This window comes from Notamacropus eugenii, chromosome 4, assembly GCF_028372415.1.
Source record: "Notamacropus eugenii isolate mMacEug1 chromosome 4, mMacEug1.pri_v2, whole genome shotgun sequence".
NCBI lineage: Eukaryota > Metazoa > Chordata > Mammalia > Diprotodontia > Macropodidae > Notamacropus > Notamacropus eugenii.
Window position 1 is genome coordinate 238,564,282 of NC_092875.1, and position 25,753 is coordinate 238,590,034.

General features: G+C 40.9%; 1 protein-coding gene across 2 annotated transcripts; it reads left to right on the forward strand.

Annotated features, from left to right (window-relative positions):
* The first annotated feature begins 12,142 nt into the window (after positions 1 to 12,142).
* Positions 12,143 to 24,974, forward strand: ZBTB14 (zinc finger and BTB domain containing 14). 2 transcript variants are annotated; one of them, XM_072604296.1, is made up of 3 exons: positions 12,143 to 12,604; positions 17,343 to 17,427; positions 19,155 to 24,974. In XM_072604296.1, exons 2-3 carry the CDS (start codon positions 17,425 to 17,427, stop codon positions 20,496 to 20,498), a joined length of 1,347 nt encoding a protein of 448 aa, XP_072460397.1. In that variant the 5' UTR covers positions 12,143 to 12,604; positions 17,343 to 17,424; the 3' UTR covers positions 20,499 to 24,974. The 2 variants fall into 2 exon arrangements, with proteins under 2 accessions (XP_072460397.1, XP_072460398.1); XM_072604297.1 differs by lacking the exon at positions 12,143 to 12,604 and adding an exon at positions 13,355 to 13,953.
* Positions 24,975 to 25,753: the final 779 nt, after the last annotated feature.

The window sequence follows — 25,753 nt, forward strand, 5'->3', positions numbered from 1 at the left end:
TTGAATAATGAAAAACAGATGTTGCCTTGCTTTGCTAACACTTTTGGTAAATAAGCATTAAGTTTCTGAAGCAAATAGGTGACAAGATTCCACATGAGATAAATACCCCACAGTGAACTATGAACCAAGTGCCATTGAACTTCAAAGAAAATAAACCTTAAAACTAATTATTACAATTCTGATGACAGCTTCATGGAGCCAGCTGGAGAATGATGCATAAGCAGAGTGAGTCATAGAAAAGGAAGTTTACTTCAGTGGGATTTTGATGTTTATATCTAAAGGAGTTAAAATAGAAGATTGAAGTTGGAATTCAAGTGGCAAAATCAGAAACCTGTCCCTCCTCAGAAGCATATTGGTACACCTAGCTTGCAATATCATGAGTGATCTAAAGTGTGCAGTTATGTGGGGCAGTGGATATAATTTTGGGCTTGGAATCAGGAAGATTTATCTTCCTGAGTTCAAATCTGACCTCAGACATTTATTAACTGTGTGACTCTGGGCAAGTCACTTAATGCTATTTGCCTCAGTTTTCTTATCTGCAAGATGAGATGGAAAAGGAAATGGCAAACCACTCCAGCATCTTTGCCAAGAAAAGACCAAATGGAATTGTGAAGAGTTAGAAGTGACTGAAAAATGACTAAACAACAATAAACTAAAGTGACTAAACTACCCCTGTTGCCCCAAAGTTGGAGAAGAATAATTGAAAGGTATTAAGGAATAATACAGGTAAAATACTATCCTATATACCGAAAGTATTTAAATAAGAAAAAACTTGAAGGAATGAATCTTGGTTTCTGCAATATGATACAAACAGAACCAAATGAGTTAAAATTAGTAAAATAATGACATTTTGGATCTAGAAGACATCTTTTCTCAAGGAAAATAAACCACATATCCTCTGTAAAATGAAGCAGGTAAAGGAGATGAGAAAGGAACTCCATGATCCCTCACAATTCCAAAATTCAATGAATAACTGAATCTTCCAATTAGAAAGACTCTTATTGGTAATGCAGCCAGTTGGATTGGAATTTGTTTGTGGTTAAGGTATGTAGCTGAACTTGACAGCTAGGTAATAATCTCATTGTATGCTGCTCTGGTTGTCCCATATCTAAATTATTGTGGAACATTCCATCTAAATGTCACTCTTTAGGAATAATAATGATAACTGATTATGTGGCATGCTAAAGCTAGAGAAGAACTTAATGTATCTGACATCATTTAACTACTTTCTAAGGTATAAATTACAGGTATTTTCCTCTTTTACAGAAGAAGAACCCCTCCCTCCACTACCCCAGTTGCCTAGGGCCTCAAATACAGATGTTGAAATATGGGGCCAAGTCAGTACTGTTTTTGCAAGCTTTGGAGATTTCTAAGAACACTTTCTAAATATGCTTTCATCTTCTGGTGCCTTCCAGAATTTCATCAGGCTTTAGTTATGCAAGATTTTCTGGGTCTGTTTGGCAAGAAGTTGTGATTTACAAACTTAGATGTGTTATTGAATCTGAAGTAAGAGACAAAGCTACTTATTTTGTCCAGACAGGGAAAGGTGTAGATTTATTGTTTCTCTGAATGAAAAACTCTCCTATACTTTCTAATAGCTAGAGTTCATAGTTGCTTTAACATTTGCGAAGCACTTCACGCGTTCTTTCAATTGAAACTTACAACAACTAAGGGGCTATTATTATTCCCATTTTATAGGTGAGGAAATAAGAGTCTGAGAGAAGTTAAATGACTTGCCTAGGATCACACAGCCACTAAATGTGTGAGGCCAGACTTGAAGTCTTCCCATTTCCAAGTCCACAGCTCTTATATATCACTTAGCTTCTAAACTAGGAGCTTACAAGATATCTCAAAAGATGGTGAAAACAAGGAGATGATAAAAGAAAAAGACTACACTTCAGGTATTCTTCAGAGATCTGTGCTAATTATTTACATGAATCTGATAATGAAAAGATGATCCACTGGCAACCTGGTTTCCTGGGGGCCCTTCTGAAACAGCATGGACAGTGATTATATTCAAGGAACTTTCTTAATGTACAGCTCTATCAAGTCACTTTCCTGCTCAAAAGCTTTCAGTGGGATCTCCGTTGTCTGTAAAGTTACATTCAAACTTCTTAGCCTGGCCAAGAAGTTCTCTATAATATAGTTTTTCAATATACTCCATCATCACCTCCCACCTTTTTTTTTTTTTGTACAGCCCCTGTATCTCAATCTATTCACTGTTCCCTGAACTTCTCCTTTCCTTACACACTTGTGTGATTTTTTCCATGTTTCTTCCTGGAATATATTGTTTGACTTATCCCATATCCATTTCCACATCTACTGAAATTCTACTTATCCTCTAAGTCCTAGGTGCAGTGTGATCTCTTTCATGAAAATTTTCCTGATTTCCCCAGCCAGAAGTCTCTGCTACTTTTTTGGAGTTTGTAAAGCAGGGAGCAGGGTGTGGGTAGGTGTGTGTGGGGGGGTGGTGGTGGGGGCAGGCATAAGGGTCTTTTCTTGTATGTGTTTATATCTTTCTGTGGTGCCAAAAGCGGAAGGTCAGGGAATGGGGTGGAGAAGGCCATATGCCAGCAGCCTCCAACATCAGCTAGCCCTTCATCAACCAACACCTGCTATTGGATAGTTCATGGGTAAGGCTCTTCTCTGGCATATATTTCCTGAAACTCATGGTCATGGCCAAAAGACCACAGGATTTTCTTTTATCTTCTTTTCCCTTATTCCCCAATAATATCATTAGGTGTTTTAAAAGAGATATACTATGAAGCATCATATAGAAATATAGAGGGTGTCCCAGAAGTCTTAGTACAGTTTTAAGCTATTAAAACTTTGCTATTAATTTTATTAAAGTTTACAGCTGCACTAAGGCTTTTGAGACATCCTATGCAATGGAGGTGGGATATCAGTATTATGGTAACAGATGAAAGGATAAATTATGTAGATTTCATATATTGTAACAGTTTAATACTGATTCTCATGACACTTTTTCTACTTGAACTCTTTATTGCTTGGCTTTCTTTGCCTTGTCTTGGCCTTCATAGTAGTTTTCCACCTATGTTTCATCTCCCATACAACTTGTTCATTCAAGGCAAAACAAAACAAAATCAATTTCTTGAAAACCTCACTCCCCCCCCCCACCTTTTCCACCCTTTCTCTCCCTCCCCCCTTACTCCTTTCTCCTCGTTTTATCTCCTCTCATTCCCTGCTCTTCCTCCCTCCTTGTCCACTCCCCCTTTTCTCTCAAAAAAGATGATTAGAGATACAAAGACAAAAATGGATGTCTCTGCCCTCAGGGAGCCTATATGCTAGTACATTAAATTGTCAGCTCCTCAAGGACTGGGAAAGTTTTGCCTTTGTATCCTCAGTGCTTCATATAGTGTCAAGCACGTAGTAGGCACAAGGAAAAAAATACTTATTTGACAAGATTTAGGGGTGCTGGGGACCCCAAAATACCGACACACCGGGTCCTGCTCGAATGAATTTGATACAAGCCTTCTTAAAGCCAAAGAAAAACAAAGTTTATTAAAGATTCGCTACCTTGGGTTGACCCTAAGGAGCCTAAGCATTTGTAACGCTTGTATTCACAAGCGGGCCAGATAGAATCTCAGCTAGACAGAGTCTGAGCTGGATTGAATCTGAGCACCTTCATGGAGGCAAGATGGAACTTCAACACAGAAATGACTGTAAGAGGGATCTGTGGGTGGTCTGGTAGTCTAGGGTGATGGGAGGAAGGGTTTAGGGAGGGTATTGAGGAGAAGTCCAAGGAGGAGGTGACTGGTCAAGTGTTGGAAACAGCTGGAGGCAATCAGGAGATATCTGACAATGGAGAGCCTGAGCCAGAAGCCGGTAGTCTGGGGTCTCAGGGATGGTCTCCATAGATCAAACCCAGGGAGGATCTTGATGGGAGTGGGAGGATCAAACTGAGGAATATCAAAAGAATGCTAAATAGAAGATAGGAAGTATGTGGCCTGGGAGAAATGGAAGGGAAATCCAAGGACCTCCCCCTCCCCCTTTCCCCCCTCACCTCCTCCCCCTGCAAAGGCCAGACTTTCCAGGGGTCCTTCAGACTAATAGGGCAAGTTCTCCTGATTCAAGGGGAAGAGGTCTTGACTTGGGCCTGTACCCCATCATCATTGACTTGATTTCTATGGGAAGAAGGCATCAAAGTTCATGTTGAATATATACAAAATACATATGAAAATAAACATTACCTAGGGTGGCAAAAGAGGCAGGAAGGATACTAGTAGCTGAGGGCACCAAGAAAGACTTTGTGGAGGGTTAAGAGGAAGTACATTTCACTCATGGGGAATGTTATCATAAAAGCTTGGGGATAGAAAATGGTGCACTGGGTGGAAAATACTAAGAATAACAGTTTGGCTAAATTGTAGAATTGTTTGAAGAGAGCACAACTCTGACGGGCAGGCCATGTCCTTCAAATGCAAAACATATGCTTGACAAAAAGACTATTTATGGAGAACTCACATTGGGCAGGTGATCACATGGTGGTCAGAAGAAGGGCAGTCTTAAGGTTTCGCTGAAGAACTCTGGAATTGATTGTGTGACATGGGAGACACTGGACAAGACCGCTCTACATGGTATAACCACATCAGTGAGGGTGCTGGGCTCTTTGAGCAAGGCAGAATTGAAACACAGGATGTGCAAAGTTAGAGTATTCACCCCAAATGCTCACATGGACTATTTGTGCCCAACCTATGGTAGAGCATCCCAAGCTTGTATTGGTCTTAGCAGCCACAGTTGGACACACTGAACCTTGACTCTAGCAGAGTGAGGTCATTTTAGTCCTCTTCCAGATTGTGTTTGTCCTTCGTTCCTGAAGAGAACCATGACATCAGGGAACGATGACATGACTTACAGTTGACGTGGATTTGAGTGAGGGAGGGCTATGCAAGTTCACCAGCCTCACTTTCTCCTCCAGAGCCATTTGGCTCCAGTTGTCTGATATTTATCAGGACAACTGGAGATGGTCCAGGATGCAGTGGGAGACCCAGGTCCTTTTAGGCTAAAGTCTTTTCAGGTTTTCATTTTGAGTGAGCTAATGCCCATTCAGTGAATAGGCCTCTTTAAGAAGTGAGTCAAGGGATAGCCCCTTTAATAATAAAAAAAAAAATCAAGCTAGGAGGGGAAGACCCTCAGGGTTGCAGGTCAAGGGAAACAGTTACTAAGAGAACCAAGGACAACAACCAACCAAAATGAATGAAGAGTAGTGAAGCACCATAAGACTAGAAAAGTCAGTTGGGACCAGGTTGTCAAGAATTTTAAATACCAAACAGAAGAATTTTAAATTTGACTGTAAAGATAATGTGGAGCCACAAGTTTACCAAAGGTCATGGTCAGACCTATGCTATAGGAAAATTAATTTGGTAACTGCCTGAAGAAGTGATTAGGATAAACTGATGTAGAGTAAAGCAAGCTCAGGCAACAAAAACAATGAACACAGTGGCTATAACAATATAAATGAAAAAGAACAAACACAAAACAATGAAAAGTGAATGTCACAGAATTACAAAGAATAAGTATGACCCAAATAAGCATGGCCCACCCGAGTGGACCTCCTCTACTCTGTCACTCCTTTGTATAGGTGAAAGATCTATGGTGCGGAATATTGCATGTGTTTTCAGACTTTTTTTTTTTTTTTTACTATATTGATTGCACTGGCTGATTTTTTTTCCTCTTTTTTCTTTTTTCCTAAGAAAAACAAATTGTTATACTGGATAGCTCTAGGGAGAGGGAAACTAGCAGAAATATCTGTGGTGTAAAAATAAAAGCTACCAGCAACACTTTTTTTAATAGACCGGAGAGGTGAGAGACTTGAGGCAGACAAATCAATTAGGTGATTATTGCAATAGTCTAGGTGAAAGGTAATGAAGACCTGAATCTGGATAGTAGTAAGTAAAGAGCTAGATTGGAAGTCAGGAAGACCCTAACACATAAGTAGAATAGGATGGGGCTGAGGTGACTGCATATGAAAGAAAGTGCAATCCTGGCCCCTTTATACTTTTCCTGTCTTGTTATTTTCTAGTTCCCTCCATAATTTTATGATGCACTAGACTACTTACTATTCCTCAAATCTTGTCTCCTATTTCTGTGCCTTTGCACTAGCTAGCCCCCAAACTTGAACTGCTCAGCCTCTTAGTTGCCCTTAAGTTTTCCCTAAGTTTAGTTCAATTCCTCCTTTTGCAGGAGGCTTTCCCAGTCCCTCCCAACTACTATTAACTTCACAATTGATATTACTTTCCACCTACTTGAATGAACTTTGCTATGTACACATTGTCTCCCTCATTATCATTTAAGCTCCTCAAGGTTAAGAATTGTTTACACTTTTTGTTGTATCAGTGATGTTCAGCACAGCGTCTGGCACCTAAGTTAGTAAATGCATGTTGATTTAGCATCTTACTGCAGGGGTTAAAAGAGAGAGAAGCTGAGGATGAGTTTGAGGTTTTGAACCTGGTTAATTGGGAGGATGATGGTGGTACCCTCAACAAGAAACCAGGAAGTTTGGAATAGGGCCACCTCTATTAGGAAGACAGATGAATTGTTTTAGATATGTTGAGTTTGAGATATTTAAGGGACACAGTTAGAAATGTCGAATAAGCACTTGGTGATGCAGACCATCTCTTAGGAGGGACTGTTTTGTTTGTGTGAGTGTGTGTGTATGCACATATACATACAAACACATACATATATGTATATGTCTATACACATAATAAAAAAGAAGTAGTAGGTATGGAAGTGACTCTAAACAGCTAACATTATCGAGGAAGGCTTCACAGAAGCGGTGAATCTGGAGTAGGATTTTGAAGGAAAAGAGAGTGCATAAAGGACATTCCAGGAAGAGGAAATGGTATATGAGAAGACCAATATCTGTGTATAGTAACAAAGCAAGTGTATAGGCCTGGAGTGGAAAGTATAAGCTTGGGGAAAGAAACAGGTGCCATTAGCATCATTGGGGGCTAATTGTGAGAGGGCCCCTAACACAATTCATAGTACCATAGATTTATAATCAGTCAAGTATTTGTGGAGTACTTATTACCTAGCATTATGTAGGTGCATTGCGTTGTTCATCCTTAGTAATGGAGAGAACCAATGACATCACGATGTTGGGGTCAAGGTATAGTATATTTGACTATGGCTGATCAGTCTAGTACCAGCTAGGAAAGCTCTACCACAGGTCAAACACAAATAGTCCGTTTGGGATGGAGACATCTCACATTTTCTTTATACTACTGTGATTTTGCTTTGCTCATAAAACACAGCAGCTTTGATGCTGGCATGCCATGCTGGGCAGTACCATGGAGTATATGCAAGTATAAGGCATAGATTCTGGCTTTTATTGAAATTTATTTGGGGAAGGAGATAAATGGGATGCACAAAAGACACTGTTTCATTTATTCATTTATTGGTCAGATAATATGAAAGCAGAAGAGCTTGTAGTATATTGATACAGCACAGAAATGTACAAAGAAATTAGAAAAGAGATAAATGTGAACCACAATTGTTAGGGAAGGCTTCCACGGAGAAGGATAGGTAAACTAAGAGTAGCAGTTTGAATCTGATTTAAGAGTGATTAGTAATGATTAATAACGACAGCTTACATTTATACAGTACTTTACAGTTTATGAAGCACTTTAAGTGATCTCATTTGATCCTCATAACAGCTCTAGGTAGTAGGTCCTATTATCCACATTTTACTGATGGAGAAACTCAGATCTTAGAAGTTAAAAGACTTGATTCACAGAATTAGAGTGTCTGAGGCTGGATTTAAACATGAATTTCAACATTCTGCCCTGTGCCATGTCTTTCTGATAAACTATGTCAAGTTGAATAAATGTAGAATATTTAATATTTTGTTAGCAGTTATTAAAAACAAAGTCGCTCTGGAGTTGCTGTGAGCCTTGTGAGAAAGATGAATTGTAGGCATTTGTTTAAGCAAGAAAGCTGCTTTTTTGTAAAAATAAATAAAATTCTGACATTTTACTCACTCACTATCCAGAGGTCTAGTACTCTGACTACTTTTCCCATTCATGATAGATTTATGATGATTCATCCATTTTCTCTCATACAGATTCTCATGAAACCAGAAGCATAGATATAGTATAGATGGTATAGATCCATAAGGGTGGGACCCCTAAGGCTTTGTCCTTCAATGAGAAGTTTAGAGGGTGCTAACAATATCATACTAAAATAATGCTCTTCCCTTGGAAGTTCTTGGCAGTCTGTCTTAACAGGACTTCAGCAGCTTAGAACCTTTATGGTATGTATTGTAGGAATTGTTTCTTGCTTAGTTGTAGGATAGAAACATCATGGTATCAAGTGAAGCAGACTTCCTTCCCAGCAGCAGCTGTACATGGTGAGCCCTCCAAATTTATTCCAGTAGCAGAAATTACTAGTTACAGATCACAGCTAGAATATGTATATGAGTGTGTATGTGTGTAGATATCTATGTACAAATACTTTATATGTGTGTATATATATATATATATATATATATATATATATATATATACACACATATATGTATATACATATAAATGCTTTACATAGGGGTGTGTGTGTGTGTGTGTGTGTATATATATATATATATATATATATATATAATTTCTGCAGTCATTTAATCCTCCCTTAAAATAAAAATTCAGCAAAAATGCCCAATACAATGAAAATTTCTGATAATGTATATAGTGATCTGCTCTTGGAGTTTCCTACCTCATAAATATGAGGAAGAGGGTATATTTCATTTCTTTTGCTTGGTACCTTAATTATTTTTTCACTTATTCAGTTTGATTCCCTTTTAGTATCTATTATAGTCTTTTATTAGTTATTTTGTATCACGTTCATTATGTATATAATTATTACAGTCTGTATGTATATTTTTCTTTTGCATCTACTTACTTTTCTCTTTATTAGGTCATGGAACCCATCCCATGTTTCTCTGAATTCCTCATATTCAAATTTTATGTTGCATAATAATACAGCACATGTTTTTCAGCTATTCCCCCAAATGATGACTACTCACTGTTTCCAGTTCTTTTCTGTCACAAAGAATGTTAGGATGAACATATTTTGGTAAACATAGTTTCTTTGTTTCTGCAGTTCATTTGTTTAGGAGAATTTCTCTAACGTGAGATTGCTAAGCCAAAGAATATGAACAATTTTAGTAATTTTCCTTGCTTAACTCCAAACAGATATTACTTATAGCACAGCCAATAGTGTATTAGTGTGCCTGCCACTTATTTATCACCTGAGGCAGTTTGCAGAGGGTAAGGTGAAACTTCCAGTCACATGTTTCCAAGAGAGCTGGAGGAGTATATTTTGTAATTAGAGAACAGAACAAAGTTAACCAGTTGGAAGACTGGATATGAACCTGGGAACCTAATTCATTAATAGCATACAACAGTCAACGAAGTTAATCAGGGAACTATTTCATACACTAGAAAAGGCAAAGTCTAGAGAATCCAAAATATTATAATTTTAAGGATCAGGGAAGAGAATCAAATGATATAATTGATTCTACTAAAGCTCAGTTGTCAAAACAGAGGAGATTAATGTAGATTTTTTTTTTCAAAGCATGCTAAAGTCTGTGGGAAGAGATGAGAGGTAAGATGAGATTTAACAAATATTTATCTGAATCAAGTCTAGTTTTACTAAGATAGGCAGCAATGGTGTAGTACATAGAGAACTGGCCTCAAAGCTGGGAAGACAGGAGTTCATATCCAGCCTCTGATAAAGGTGTCAGTAGACTAGACAACTTTAAGACTTTAAGTTCTAGACCTAATGAATTTCATTACCCAGGGATTCTGAATACCAAAAATCATAAGTTCAATCCCTGTCTTTAATTCCTCATTAAATTAGTTACTATATTTTGTAGGATGACTACCATTATGTAGTTGTCCATTAGAGACCAGCTTGAACATGGTAGGCCCTTTATTGAATGAACAGGAGAGGAAGCACAGTACAAGGGAAGGAGATTTTGGAGTCAGGAGGGCCTTGATTAAAATTCTGCCGTCGTGATTGACTATCTGTGTGACTTTGGGTAAGTCAATTAACCTCTCCAACCAGTTTGCTCATGTGTAAAATGAGGTGGATGGATAGTCTTGAATATCTTTTCTGGTTCTAATTTTATGATCCTATGAATTTATATGATGTATGGAGCTAGGAAAGGAATAGTAAAGAGATATCAACTCACTAACCCTAGTGTTCAAAGTTTGATTACCAGAGGTTACCATAATTATATTTTTAAAAAAAATTTTTAGGTAGATGTCTCTAGATATATCTCTAGACATATTAAGAGCCAATGAAAAGATTTCCTCTGTCAAATTTAATTGCATCCAAAGGGATTCTCTGTGTAGAACTAATGTTTCTGATAAGTGATCCATGATTTTTATTCCAAAGCATATTTAGACAAAAAACAATCTGTCCCCTCACCTCCACGTCTAGAGCACAGCTAAGAAAATAAGAATTCACTACTGCAGCGTTCATATACACTTCCTATAATTTAGGTAAGAGATCTCATATGGCTTTAGTTAGTATGCAGAAGGGACAGCAACAGCAACAACCCAGGGCAATTATTCTTTTTTACAAAAATGCTCCAGGAGTATTTTCCATCCATTTCTTGTGTTAGGAAAGACAAATTAATTTTGCTCAGGCTTTTGATTTTGGGCTCAACTAACAGACAGCCTCCGGTATGATAATAGTGACAGCGTCACAGCTCTGCCCTGGCAAGGTAACATTAGGAATTCTGTGTTGAGGCCAGGGGGCCACATTTCAGGAAGGATGCTGACAAGTTTGTACTTGGTCTGGAGGAGGTACGTGAGACTTCAGACTATTAAACAGACAGTGTTTAGTCTGGAAAAGAAGGGGCTATCATACAGAAACAGGACTGCACTTCTACACAGCCCAAGCGCGCAGAAGCGAGGGACAGACTTTTTACCCAAGAGAGCTTCCTCTTGCCAGTCACTTCTTGTAGCTAGAGTCCAAGCCGAGGCCTTATAAACTAATCCCCTTTTGGCAGAGTGGACAAGTGGATAAAGTGCTGAAGTCAGGCAGACCCAGAGCTCAAATCCAGCTGTGTGACCCTGCGCAGGTCACTCAATCCCAGCTTCCTCAGGTCCCCCACCTGTAAAATGTGGATAGCCATAGCACCTGTGTGAGGATCAACTAAGATCATCATTGTAAAGTGCCTGGCAGACAGTAAGTGCTTTATGAATGGTTTGTATTAAGTACGGGCTGCACTGACAGTCTCTGAAGCCTTTCTCTCTTCGGACTCGAGTAGGGAGGCATCTTCGTGACGATGGCTCGGGAGAGAACAGAGGGCACATTTGGGACACACTTTGGGGGAGAAGGGAAGTACTGGACCAGCAGCACTTAACAGGAAAAGACTTTCTATTCTGTTTTGGAAGCTGAGAGCCTTTTCGTGCCCGGGAGTGGGGTGGGGGACAATGCAATCCCCCCTCCCCCCGCTGTGCTTGCTTGGGTAAAAGGGACCCCGCGCTCCCATCCCCCTCTCTGCGATGCTCTGGGCGGGCCCCGCAGCGGCGGACGCCTGACTCGGATTTCCATCCCTCCAGCAGCATTAATTAAACAAGCGTGTACTTTGGGCGCTTGTTGCAACATCACTTAAACGCACGGCAGAATTGGTTTTAAAAAATGATGCAGGCCGGTTCAGCGACTCAGAGCCCCCTCCTCCCCCGAAGAAGGAGACACCGCGACGGGCGCCAAAGCCCTTCCTGGTTGGCGGGGAAAAACGGGAGCTTCGGCTACGGAAAGGCTAAAGCCGCAGACCCGCGCCCCAGACCGCGCGCGCGCCCCTGGGGCTCGAACTCCCTCCCGCGTGCACGGGGAGCGGCTTCCACGCACACGCACACGCACGGGGCCGCCTGCTCTCTCGCGTCGCCGGCGCTTCGCCGGCCTAGGGCGCGCGAATCCGCGGCCTGGGTAGACAGCGGCGCCCCGCGCGGGACCAGAGGGCGCATGGCCGCCACAGGAGTTAGCTGGGAAAAAGAAGCTGCAGCCCTCTCTCCTCATACCCGCGCGCCTTCCTCGTTCGCGGGCCCCGCCCCGCCCCCGGCCTTTCCGGGTTATCCCCACCCACCTCCTCCCGCGCGCGGCGCGCCGCTAAGTTAGAGGCGCGCGTGCGTGCGCGTGCGCAGGCGAGGACCTAGGAAGTGGAGGGGGCCTATAGACGCCGTACAGTTCCTGGTTTTAACCCTTTGGCGACCGAACGCTAACAGCTCCTTAGGTTTACGTGCCTGCGCAAGGCGGCGGCGCGCCCTCTCCCAGCCCGCACCGCGCATGCACGGGAGGTGGGGGGGAGGGGAGGTGAACGGGGGGATGGTGGTGGGGGTGTTCACGGCCAGCTCGGCATTCTGTGCTCGTGCAGGAATAGGAGGACAGCTATCGCCACGGACGTGCACAGTTTCCCCCTCCCCCCACCCCGCACCCTCCCCCAACTCCAAAAAAACACGCTAATCCCCCCCAAAAACACTGCCCATCCAAACGCCCCAATAGCCCCAAGCCCACCTCTCCGCGCCCAGGCCTGTGTGTTTGGGGAGTACGGGCAAAGGTCCGTGGCGGTGCTGGGCTGCAGGTAAGCGCGGGCTGGGCGGCTGGGCCTGGGGCTGAGGGATGCGGGGAGAGCAGCGGGGACGCGGATGGGGGGCCGGGCGGCGGGCTGGCGGGTGCAGCGCCGCGGCGGGGGCGGCCCGGCTGAAGCGCGTGCCCGCCCCGGGATGTGCAAGCGGCTCGCGGCTCCGGGCCCGGGCCCTGGCAGGGCCGGGCGCGGCTCTCGCGGGGCTGCAGCGGGGCGGACGAGCGGGCGGCGGCGCCGGCGCGCGCTCTCGCTCCAGTCCCGCTCGGGGAGAGTTCATGGCCGCCGCCGCGGCTCGCACCGCCGCAGTACATCGGGGCAGGAAGCGCGGGCGGGCGGGCCTGTACACCGGCGGCCGGCGCCCCGATCCCGCCCCCACCCCGGTCTTACGGACCCCGCTTTCGTTTGTTTGAGGCTGTGTAGCGCCCGGGCTGGGGGAGGCTGAGGCGGCCGCGGGAATGGCTGAGCCGGGCGGCTCGCCCCTCCCCCGCGGCGGAGGGAGCTGTGCTCGGAGCCGGGCGGGCGGGTGCCTGTTTCCCCAGCCGCGCGCGAGGCCGCCACCGCTCCTCGACCCACCCCCCCTCCCGGCCGCAGAGGGGGAGGGGGGACCCGGCGCGAGCCGGACGGGGAGTGCGCGGGGCGCGAGCTCTCGGCTGGGCTCGCGGGCAGGCGGCCCCGCGCACCCCGGCTGACGCTGCCGCCGCGGCGGAGGCTCTGCCTGCCCCTCCGCCGCCGCCGCCCCCCGGCCCCGCGCCCAGCCTCGCGGTGCACGGAGCAGTCGGCTGCTTCTGCTCTTGGGCAATGGCCGTGGCGGTGCGGAGAGACCCCTCCCCTCCCCCGGATCAAACACTTCTGCCACATTTTTTAGCGGAAGTTATGAACTCGATATACGTTCTTCCGTGAGCCGGAAAAGGCTTCTGTTTCAAAACGAATGCAAACGGCCTAATTCTGCCCTGTCCCCGTCCCTAGATCTGCAGGGGAAAAAAGTTCGACCCAGACCGGGGTCAGTGGTTGAGGCCTCTTGCCCCCCGCATCTCCTTCCCGGGGTCCCCTCCTTTCAGGTCCCGCCGCTGCAGGGTGGGGAGTGAGGGGGAGCCTAGGGTCGGGTCCAGGGGCTGCCTGCTCTCTATAAGCTGAGATATTGCCCTAGCCCCCCGCTCCCCTCGGTGGGTGAGTGTAACTACAGTTGGGACATTCACAAGGAGCCGAGCTACGAACTGCAGCCCCAGAAGGGCAGAACTTGCCGGTTCTCATGACCGGGAGGAATTGGAACCACCAGACTTTCCCCCCACAGCTCTGCAACATCTTTTGCCCATGCTCCTGTCCGGTCCAGTTCTGGAGGACCGCTGGTCTGTACATCTTTAGAAGTGCACAAAATCTTAGTAGGATCATAGAGGAACTGGAAGGGCCAAGGGCTTCTAGTCTAAGTCTCTAATTTTATAGGTGAAAAAAAATTAAGTGCCTAACGTCACACCTGTAGTGTCAGAGATGGGGTTAGAATTGAGGTCCTGTTTTCTTTTCTCTAACACCTTCTGTTGCCTGCTCGTTGGATTCAGAACTTTTATTAGAACACTAATGATTAATTTGCAGATTTTGTCAATAAGAAACAATTCAGTATCTGTAGCCATTTTCTAAAACCGTATTTGTGATTTCGTCTGTGTAGAGTGCACAGAGTGAGGAACTTCCTTTATCCAGGAAGACTTAGAACTACTGGGGAAGGGGCCTTACTCTTTCTCCCCCAGGTTCAGTTTATGTTACAGCTGACATTTGAACTCCCTGACCCCAAGGCTAGCTCTATGTGCAAGGCCATGTCACTTCTCACCTGTAGCCACCATATTTGTAAATACTTAAGGGATATTATTTCATAAGGTGATAGATTTAGAGTTGGAAGGGACCTTAGAGGTTATTGATTCCAATCTTTTCATTTTACGGATGAGGAAACCAAGGCCCAGAGTGGTTAAGTGACTTGTGGAAAGCCCTAGAGCCAGGTATTGAATGAGATGTAGAGCTGGAAAGGACATTAGAGGCTATCTTGTGTCTAGACTGGAAGGTAGACCCAGGAAGATTAACTTGCTCCAGGGGTCACACAGATAAGTAGCAGAGGTAGGGTATGGGACTACATTCTCCAATTTCAGAGACACTGTACTTTCCACTCTATAATACTGAGTAATTACACATTCTTTAAGTATTTCCCAGAATTTGAGTAGCTGGAAAATGTGGAGCTGGAAGGAAACCTAAAGATTATTTTGTCAAACTCTCATCTCAGAATCAGAAGGGATCTTAGAGTCCATTTAATCCAACCCACTCTGACCTGTGACAAATGAAGAAACAGTTACAGAGAAGTGGAATAAAATTATGCAGCAAGTTAATGGCAGAGCTTAGATTAGAAAAAAGGTGTTCCTCCTCAAAGTCCAGACATTGCCAAAATTAGCTGAATGAAGAGATGACAAATTCATCTATATCCTCTTGCCTGTGTTAAGAGTTAACTGGCTGCTCGGGCCCCAGTTATTTCTACTCCATTTTAAAAGATATATGTGCTTTCATATTTATGGAAAGCCCATCTGCCGTCTGGTTTGTCAGGTACTGATAGGACTCTAAGCAGGGACAAACAATCAAGGGGCACCGATGTCATAGAATTTTAAGCTGAAAGTAGCTTCAGAAAGGATGATATTTAATACCTCCCTGCTAACCCCCCTCTGTTACCAGCCTTTGGTGGCCTTAGATTCCTTTAAAGCACAAGTTCTTAACCTTTCTGTGTTATGAACTCCTTCTGCAGTCTAGTGAAGCCTAAGGCCCTCTTCTTAGACGAACATTTTTAAATATATAGACCATTATAAAGAAAACCAATTGTGTTGAAATGCTGGTATCAGGGTTGGTTTGTTTTTTTTTTTAATTCAGATTCACAGAACCCAAGCCTAAGCAGTCTTGCTTTAAAGGGACATTTCTCCTTTGGAAATGAGACAAAATGCAATTTCCATTGATATTAGATAGGTTTTCAAAGCTGGAAAGGGTTTGAAGTGTAGGTGATTAGATCATATTTTTTCATCAGGGAAGAGGGTATTCAAATTAGTGAGGAAATGAGTTAGATAAATTTTAAGTGTTTCATGTTTTTCCCTTTTATAGACCTGGGCCCTTTTCTACTTGTTACTAGTAGAGGTTCTGTCAGTGGGAATATTCCAGTTTACTTGAATTACATGGTTTGTAGCTCAATTCTACCCAAATGTTATTTAACCCTTTCTGCTCTGTGTAGGGCAGTGCCTTCCAGAGGATTCCAATCAACATTTTATATCAGTTGAACTATGGCAAAAAGCACCCTCGCCTTAAAAAAGATTGTACTTTGCTTACTGTGGCAAATAAAGCCAAGTCTCTCATTTTTCCTATACCCCTTCCTGAAATCTCTGGCTTTAGGAAAGGCTTCTGTAGCTACAATGCAGGAAGCTTGTTCCCACGGTGAGGTGAGCAATAGAATATTTTTGTCCCGTGAGAGAAGGATTCATGGAATCAGAAAATCTGATGGTCATTTTTTTATGATAAGGATGTGGGTGGGATTTTTTGTGACAGTCAAACATTTATTAAGCATTTGCTGTGTTCCAGAAGCAGTGCTAAGTGCTGGGGATACAAAAAGAGGCAAAAGACAGTCCCTACCCAAAGGGAGCTTACAGTCTAATGAGGGAGACCACATCAAATAAAAACATACACAGAGAAGTTATATATGGTATAAATAGGAAGTAATTAAAAGTAGCACTAGAATTAATAGGGGTTGGAAAAGGCTTCTTGTAGAACATGGCATTTTAGTTAGCACTTCAGGGAAGGCAGGAGGCTGAGATGAAGAAGGAAAGCATTCAAGTCATGGGGGACAGCCAGAGAAATGCCTGGAGCTAAAAGCCAGAAAGGCAGTGTCACTGGATCCAGCTTGCCGGGCAGTAAGGCTTCTTGTTGTTGTTGGGTTTCTCCTTCGTTCTCAAAGAGGACCATGACATCAAGATGATGACCTGACTTGTACTTGACTTTGATTTGAGTGAGGGAAGGCTGTGCAAGGTGACCAGCCTCACTTTATCTTCCAGAGCCATCTGGGTCCAGTGGCCTGATATTCATCAGGAGACTGGAGATGGCCCAGGATGCAATGTGGGACCCTGGCCCTTCTAGGCTAAGGTCTTATTGCAGGTAGTAGTAGTAGTAGTATATAGTACTAAGCATATAGTATATAGTAGTAAGGCTTAAGAAGATTGTAAAGGTAGGAGGGGGGAATAGGTTATGAAAGGCTTTGAATAACAAATAAAAGAATTTATATTTGATACTGGAGGTGATGCTAGTTAAAACACTCAGCCATACCTGCCTGAGTAAATCTGGGGCTTGAACTCTCTCAGATGTATCCTTGAGGTTCCTATTGCTGCCTCTAATACAGTATCCCTTTTCCATTTAGAATTAGAGTTTCTTGAAGTCCCTGTACTTCTGTAGTGATTCCATACTCTTTCCTCATTGTTATTTTTCCTTTGAAACTTTCCTAAACATGGGTAGACCTCATTCCCTCCCCTAATAATTTCTTAGTAGGCTAAATCCATCAATTTTATATGCATGCTGTGTGTGTGTGTGTGTGTGTCTGTATATATATATATATATATATATATATATATATATATATATATATATATATATTCCCTTAAGAAACATAATCACAGTATTCTTTGTTTAAAAATCTGAGAACTTGATGATTCTCTACTTTTTTTTCCTTTTTCAGGTTTGGAGTATTACTGATCAGAATTATTCTGATCTGAAGAGTTTGGTGTTTTGAATCATTAAGATAATTGCCTAAATTGTTCATGGTAAATATGACATTCAATATTTTTCAGTAAAATTTCAATAAATTAATTTGATGTTTGCTTTTAAAAAAATGTTTCAGATATAGATCATACATTGATGTGTTTTTGGTTCAGCTTGAAAGTATAGTTGCCTCATACTTATTCTGAGGGGATTAAAAGGAAATCAGAATGGTTTTGAAGAGAATCAATTCAAGGGACAACATAAAAATCATGGAGCTTAATCAAAAAGTCTTCGTAGTAATTACAAAGACCAAGACAAACATCTATTACTTATTCTTCACTTTGGTCAGGCATATTTGTTCTATTTCAGTTACATTTTTAATCTAGACTTTGGATGTTTCAGCAGACACCCAAGAGGCACCAGCCTTCGTCTATTCCCTGGTGATCCTTTAGTCTGCCCCAGGGTTATTTTGGACTCCTATCCTTCCCAGGCTTTTTAGCAATATCTTAGAATTTTGTTTAGTCTAGAAGCCAATACCTCACAATTATGGCCCTTTTGGGTGTATTTGAATGTTAATTTTGTCCATGGATTTAATACCTAATTAATACCCAGTTAAAATTAGTGAGTATTAATTGCTCAACCACTGGCTCTGCGGTGATGTTATATAGATACAAATAGGAGTGATTTTTTTAGCAAGCCAGAGATCCCATCCCTAGACTTTGAATCTGTTATTTTAATATTCTATATACTGAGGTGCCTCAATCCATACCCTTATTAGTGAATGAGTGAATAAATGATTGAATTTAAAAAATTTGCTAAATGTCTATTAAGTGCTCAGCACTTTGCTACTCCTAGCAATACAAATTTTTTTAAAAGGAGATAGTTCCTGACTTTAGGAACTTAAATTCTAATTTTTGGTGTTCAGATTTATCTGACTTTTTTAGGTCAAACTCATTTGGGATTTTCTCGGCAAAGGTACTGGAGTGGTTTGTCATTTTCTTTTCCGGCTCATTTTACAGATGAGGAAAGGGTTAAATGACTTGCCTCAGTCAGACAGGCTAGTAAATGTCTGAGGCTGTATTGGAACTCGGGTCTTCCTGACTCCAGGTCTAGGACTTTTTCTATCAAGCCACCTAGCTGCTCCTCACATTCTAATAATATAAGACAAAAAGAGGAGAGGTCACCAGGGAATAGAATTTTGTTCCAAGGATGAGGAAAGTGGGAGAGAGGCAGTGTTTGAAAAGAGGATTATAAATTCCAAGATTGGTAGATAGATGATCTGAGGTCATCTGCTGCCTAGAGTGGGGTCAAGTAGAGAGAGTAGGCTAAGTTGACCAATTGTCCAGTCATTGATACGAGCTCCAAAGATAGTGGATTAACTTCATCGTGAACTGTGGAACAAAGCATTCAGGAAAGCCCAGGTATGATATGGGCACTATTACCATTGTAGTTTATGACCTCTCTTTGTCTTAATTGTTTTCCCTATAAATTCTTCATAGAAGATCTACCCAGCATTTTAGAATTCTTTCTAATTTTGTCTTTATTGTAAACTTTATTACTTTATAGTTAACCAAATTCCTAATAATTGGGAAACTGGAATTTTAAAAAAATGGTTTAGTTATCCTTTCTTTGCTCTATCAAAACAGTATCTTATATTGATTGTAATAGATCTTCTAGGCTTAAAAAAAAAAAAAGACAAACCTCTGGTTAAAGTTTATCTCATTATATCATGTCCTGGATTGTTTCATTCATTGGTAATAGTTAGACTTTGCTTTTCTTTTTTCTGTAGGAGTTTTTCATCAGTATGTCTGAAACCATTAAATATAATGATGATGATCATAAAACTCTGTTTCTGAAAACATTAAATGAGCAACGTCTGGAAGGAGAATTTTGTGATATTGCTATTGTGGTAGAAGACGTGAAGTTTAGGGCACATAGATGTGTGCTTGCTGCATGCAGTACCTACTTCAAAAAGCTTTTCAAGAAGCTGGAGGTGGATAGTTCATCAGTAATAGAGATAGATTTCCTTCGTTCTGACATATTTGAGGAGGTTTTAAACTACATGTATACTGCAAAGATTTCTGTCAAAAAGGAAGACGTAAACTTGATGATGTCATCAGGTCAGATTCTTGGTATCCGGTTTTTAGATAAACTTTGCTCTCAGAAGCGAGATGTATCTAGTCCTGAAGAAAACAACACTCAGGCAAAAAACAAGTATTGCTTGAAAATAAACCGCCCCATTGGAGATTCCACTGACAATCAGGATGATGAAGTAGAAGAAATTGGAGATCAGGATGACAGTCCTTCTGATGACACAGTGGAAGGCACTCCCCCAAGTCAGGAGGATGGTAAGTCACCCACTACTACACTTAGGGTTCAGGAAGCAATCTTGAAGGAGTTGGGGAGTGAAGAAGTTCGAAAAGTAAATTGCTATGGCCAGGAAGTAGAATCTATGGACACCTCAGAAACAAAAGACTTGGGGTCCCAGACTCCTCAAGGTTTAACATTTAATGATGGCATAAGTGAAGTGAAAGATGAACAGACCCCTGGTTGGACAACAGCCACCAGTGACATGAAATTTGAGTACTTACTTTATGGTCACCGGGAACAGATTGCCTGTCAAGCATGTGGAAAGACATTTTCAGATGAAGCCCGTTTGAGAAAGCATGAAAAACTCCATACCGCAGACAGGCCGTTTGTTTGTGAAATGTGTACCAAAGGCTTCACCACACAGGCCCACCTGAAAGAACACCTGAAAATCCACACTGGATATAAACCGTATAGCTGTGAAGTGTGTGGAAAATCATTTATCCGTGCCCCAGACTTAAAAAAGCATGAAAGAGTTCATAGTAATGAGAGACCTTTTGCATGTCACATGTGTGACAAAGCCTTCAAACACAAGTCCCATCTGAAAGATCATGAAAGAAGACACAGAGGGGAAAAGCCTTTTGTTTGTAGCTCCTGTACAAAGGCATTTGCCAAGGCATCTGACCTCAAACGCCATGAGAACAATATGCACAGTGAAAGGAAACAGGTCCCCACTAGTGCCATCCAGAGTGAGACTGAACAGTTGCAGGCAGCTGCTATGGCAGCTGAGGCGGAGCAACAGCTTGAGACCATAGCTTGTAGTTAGGTGCAAGATCAAAGGAAAGTGGAACCCTTTATCCCCAAGAGGCAGTTACTATATATACTTTGAGATTAAACTGATCAAAAATAAATTTCTTAAGACTGGTCACTGTATTTTTGTGAAAACTTGTGAAGAGTTGTTGTCATTGAACTGAAGACGGTGCTTCTTGGTTAGATGCTTTAAGAACTTTTCAAGGAAATATTTCCTCAGAATTCTGACCAAATGTTTACTGTCGCATGTAGAAAATTGTAGTATTATTGCCAGTTTGCTGTTTATTTTTAAAATGGTTTTAATTTGAGAACTCTTACATAAGTCATAGAAGTAAAAAAAAACCATTTTTAATTCTTGTATTCCTATTGCAATTGGAGTGTATTGTACAGAATGAATAATTAGGTACACTGATTTCTTAATCAACTTTTTGTGACTGCTGGTCAAAGGAAATTTTTATTCCATAGAAAAACAACAATGGGAACACTTATTAAGCACCTTCCCTATTCAGAGTGCCATGCTAGCTGTTGGGGAGAGATGATACAGTTCACATGAGTCATGGTCCCAAGTAAAAAACATTTAGAAGCAGAAAATGCTTGATGAATGATTGACCATGAGATGAGCAATCAAAATATATCAGAAGTCATGAAAGAATAAATTGGTATTAACATTTGGTTTATTCCTTTTGTAAGGTATTTTCCCCCCTGTATTGGGTAAAATCCAGATGTTGATTGCCTTGTGGTGAGGGTTTTTTGTCACTTTGTTGCTCCTCATCCACTTAACCTGATTTTCCTCCCCTCCCTGCATACATTGAATTAGATTGTACAGCAGGCTGTATAGTCCACTTGGTTTACCATTACGGCCAGATAGTAAGCACTTGTCATCTTGAGGCCAAGTTCTTATAACCTTCCTATTTTGAGATGTATCTTGATATGTGAAACTCCTTGTTTTGAAAAGTCATTTTCAAAGTAGGGGTATGTTATGATGGATAATGGCAACTGGAGATAGGAATGTGACTCTTAGAGGCAAGTTTTTTTGTGTGCATACTTCCTTGCCTACCAACTTTTATCAGATTCAATAATTGCAATTGATTTCAAAATTGGATTTTTAAAAGAATTCAAGAACAAGACTAATATTAAGTTGATAATATTTGACAGAAGAGTGTTAACTAAATGTACTTCATATACATTTGTATAGCTTATCAGAGTTACTTCAGTCTGTTGAACTCTTTGCAGGACATGATTTATCCAGTTAAGAAGACACAAAGTTGCAGCATATGTAAATTAATAATTAGAAAAAAGTCTTTTTTATTTTAGGTGTGTAAATAGTATAGAATTTTCATTGTTACATATTTCAAGTAAATATGGACAGAGCTGCACTTTTTTTTGCACATTTGATCAGAATACATTTTGTCTGCAACAAGCATTTATGACCAACATAAAAGCTGCCAGACTAATTGTTTGTTTGCTTCATCATTGCTTGCATTTCTACTTAGAAATTAATAATGCCTTTTTGTAGTTGTTAAATTGACTCTAATGATGAACTTTGTTTCTCTTTCAGTGTATATGATTTATTTGACCACCTTTAAAAATTCTTTAAAATTCCATCAATAGCTTGGAATACCTTCTATAATAAAATATTATTTTAGAATATTTAAAAATCTAGGTAATTACCATAATTTTTATTCCTAATTTTGTGTTGCTGTTTTTTTTAAAAAACAAAGTTAAAATAATTTCCTTTCTTAGCTTATCATAGCACCAGTCATAGGATAGATTGAAAAAACAGATTCATTTCATAGAACTTTGTTGAGCATTATAAGGGAAAATTGTTTTATGTATTTATTGGCAAAACATTTTATTTTGTTTTTAAAATTGTTGAATTTATTTACACATAAATGTTTATTCTCTTCTAAAAGTGGCCCTGCTATATTTTCTAAATTTTCTTCTAATAATAAAAACTAACATTTATATGGCACTTTAAGGTTTGCAAGCACTTTACCTACATTATCTCATTTGAGCCTCACAACCACCCTGTGAGGTAGGTGTTATTATAGATATGGAAACAGTCTGAGAGATCATAGGAACATAGGTGTAGCACTGGGAAAATACTGGTGCCTAGAGAGTCCAATCCTTCATTTTACAGATGAGAAGCCTGCCTAGAGATAAAAGTGATTTGCCCAGGGTGATACACAGTGTCTGAGGCAGCTTTTGAACCCAGTTCTTCTTGACTCTAGGCTTAATGCTCTGTCCATGACTTAGTGCTGTTCTCATCGTGTATGGGAATCATTTGTAATAGAGCAGCAAACTACTAGTCTAAGATCTTTCTCATTAAAGCAAGGTAAAGATAAAATGACTTCTCAACCGTAATTTTTATATAAAGCTATTTGAGGACACTCTTTCCTGTATTTAAACAAAAGATGTCATTTCAGTTTCAGTTCTTCAGAAACATAGTTTGGGTTCTTTTACCATTGTGATGTATTTTGCCTCTCCACATATTCTTGGAAGAAAATGCTTTTTTTTCCTACACGCTGTCTCCACTTAGTACACTCTACTTAGTTATGTTTTTTTCCCTCTGGCTTTATGAGAATTTGGGCTGGCTGAAGAAAATGGATTTGGCAACAAATTGAACATCAGATCTGAAGTCAGAAGACCTACATGCAATTACCAGCTTTTCCCTTAGCAGTAGTACACACAGTACACTAGACATTTAAATGGTTTTTAACTTGTTTCCTAAATTTTAAAATGAGATTTATATCTTCCCTGCCTGTCTTACAGGGTTGTGTGAAAAATCAGTTGAAATGTATGTGTAAGTATTTCTATAAAACTCTATTGAAAGAACCCTTATTGCTTGGGTACTCTGAGGTGAAAGATGTTGAAAAGGAGGAAACAGGAGAGCTAGTCACCTTGAGCTCCTTCTTCCTCAAGTAAGCTGTCTCTTAGTTCTTGATCCAGCTACAGGATTATTTCAATGCATCAACCAGAGTTTATGTGAGTATTGAGTGGAGTTACATAGCTGTCTGATCCTGCTGTCCCTGACACTGTGTCTTGGGATTTGAAGCTGGAAGGGATGTCAGAGATCTAATCCAATCCCCTTCATTTTTGTAGAAGAGGAAACAAATGACGTGTCCAAAGTCACCTAAATAAGATTTGAATCCAGGTTGCTTAAGCTTCAAGCTGAAACTGGACATTCTAAATGTAGGTATTGCCTCCATATTGCTTAAAAATCGTATCTCCCAAGACCCTTTTATACAGATATAATGTATTGCCTCAAGTATTATTCTTCTAGAACAGGTCTGCACAAACTGCAGTCCGTGGGCTGTTTATGGCAGCTTACAGCTTGCCAAATAATTTCGGGCAGCCTGCAAAGAAATGTAGAGGAAAACTTCCTTTGTATGGAGAGGAAATCCTTTGGCATGCCGTGGGTTGTGCAGGCCTGTTCTAGAACCTGAATCTCTAAACAAGATTTTTGGAGATCTAGATCCATGCTTTGTTTCTGCTTAGATTTGTGGCCTTGGACACATGGCACGTGGTTTACTCTCTCATGGTCTTAGTTACCTCATTTGTGTCGACTTTGAGTTGCTGTGTTTTTATGAGTTCAAGATCGCTACTTAGCTGCTGACTAATTTTGTCACTTTAGTAAATAGGAGTAAGAATATCTAACAATATTAGTAAAGGTTTCTGAGGTTGACAACCAGCTGATACTTCAATAAATTTCCTCTCAACTAGTTTTAAAGTAAAAATTTTAGAGGAAAGGGTAGAGGGTGGAGGGTAGTTTTAGTAATAAGATTTGGAGTTGGAATGTTTTGAGATCTAGCCCAACTCATTTATCTTACAAATGAAGAAAACCTGCAAGGAGTTCCAGATTTATATTCAGCTTAGTGGAAAGAACATTGAATCTAGCAGAGGACCTGGGTTCATATCCCAACTTTGTTGACAATTACTACAGGTATAACTTTGGGCAAGTCAGCCTCACAGGGCCTTGGTTTTCTCATCTGTTATAATACTGAGTTGGATTAGATGGTCTTAGATGGTGTAGATGTGCCTTCCAGTTCTAGACTTAGGATACTAGGTAGTAGTTTGAGCCCAAATCTGACTCAATTCAGTATTAGTGCTCCTACATTATCATACTGCATTTTCAGGTGTGCAAATTCAGGCAGCTCCCAGTTTACAAATGTATTATTGTATATCCATGTGTAAGCCAATTCAGATCATTGAATAAAAATATTTCCATAGAAATGGTTAGTGCACAAAAGTTCATAATCTAGCTGATTCAGTGTTAAAAATGATAATAAACCTAAGTTATGGATCCTAGAAGAGGCAACACAATTAGCAAAGTTTTGATGTTGAAAAATTTGTCCCTTGAATCCTTACTTTATGCTCCCTGTGCTATTATGCTGCCCTAAACTTCCCACTCTAGTACCACATTCCACCTTATCCCATTTCTCCAAATGCTCTGTGGTATACATTTTTTTAAATTAAATTTTTGTTGATAACACTGTAAGTTCCAAACTGTCTCCCTCCCTTCTTCCCTACTCTGCTGTAGAGAAAGCTGTTATTTGATGCAGATATACAAGTAGATGTATAGAACCTTATTATGCATGCTTTTATTTTTCAGTTCTTTCTCTGGAGGTGGATAGCATCTTCCTTCAATAGGTCCTTTATAGTTGACTTGAGTATTTCTAGTACTGAGGATAACTTGGTTGTTCACAATTATTTTTTGAATGATACTGCTGTTACTATATACAAAGTTCTTTTAGCTCTGTTCACTTTTCATTATTTCATGCAAATCTTCCCATGTTTTTCTAAAATTAACCAGCTCATCATTTATTATGGCACAGTTGTATTCTATCACAATCATATACCACAACTTGTTTAGTCAATTCCCCAATTGCTGAGCATCTCCTCAATTTTCAGTTCATCATGACCCCTTTAAGGTATAAAATTATTTACCTTTTTCTGAAACAATTCCCACTAGTTAGTTGGAGCTAATCTCAGTTGAGTGTTGAGGAAAGCAATCTACTCTGATTCACACCAATGTGTGAATGGCTGAATACTCTTTCACCTTCCCAAAGGAATATATATTTAAAAATGAGATTCATATGAATCTCTTTATGAGATTTTCAAACAATGAGGAAATTAAATGTATGGGGTTGGGGGAAGAGGGATAGTCTGGTTCTTTCTAAAAGTCTGCCCCTGAGATTAGGTTTCCTCTAAATTTCTGCTTTTTGTAGCATTCTCTGCTTATGAGTCCATTTAAAAAATAATTTACAATTC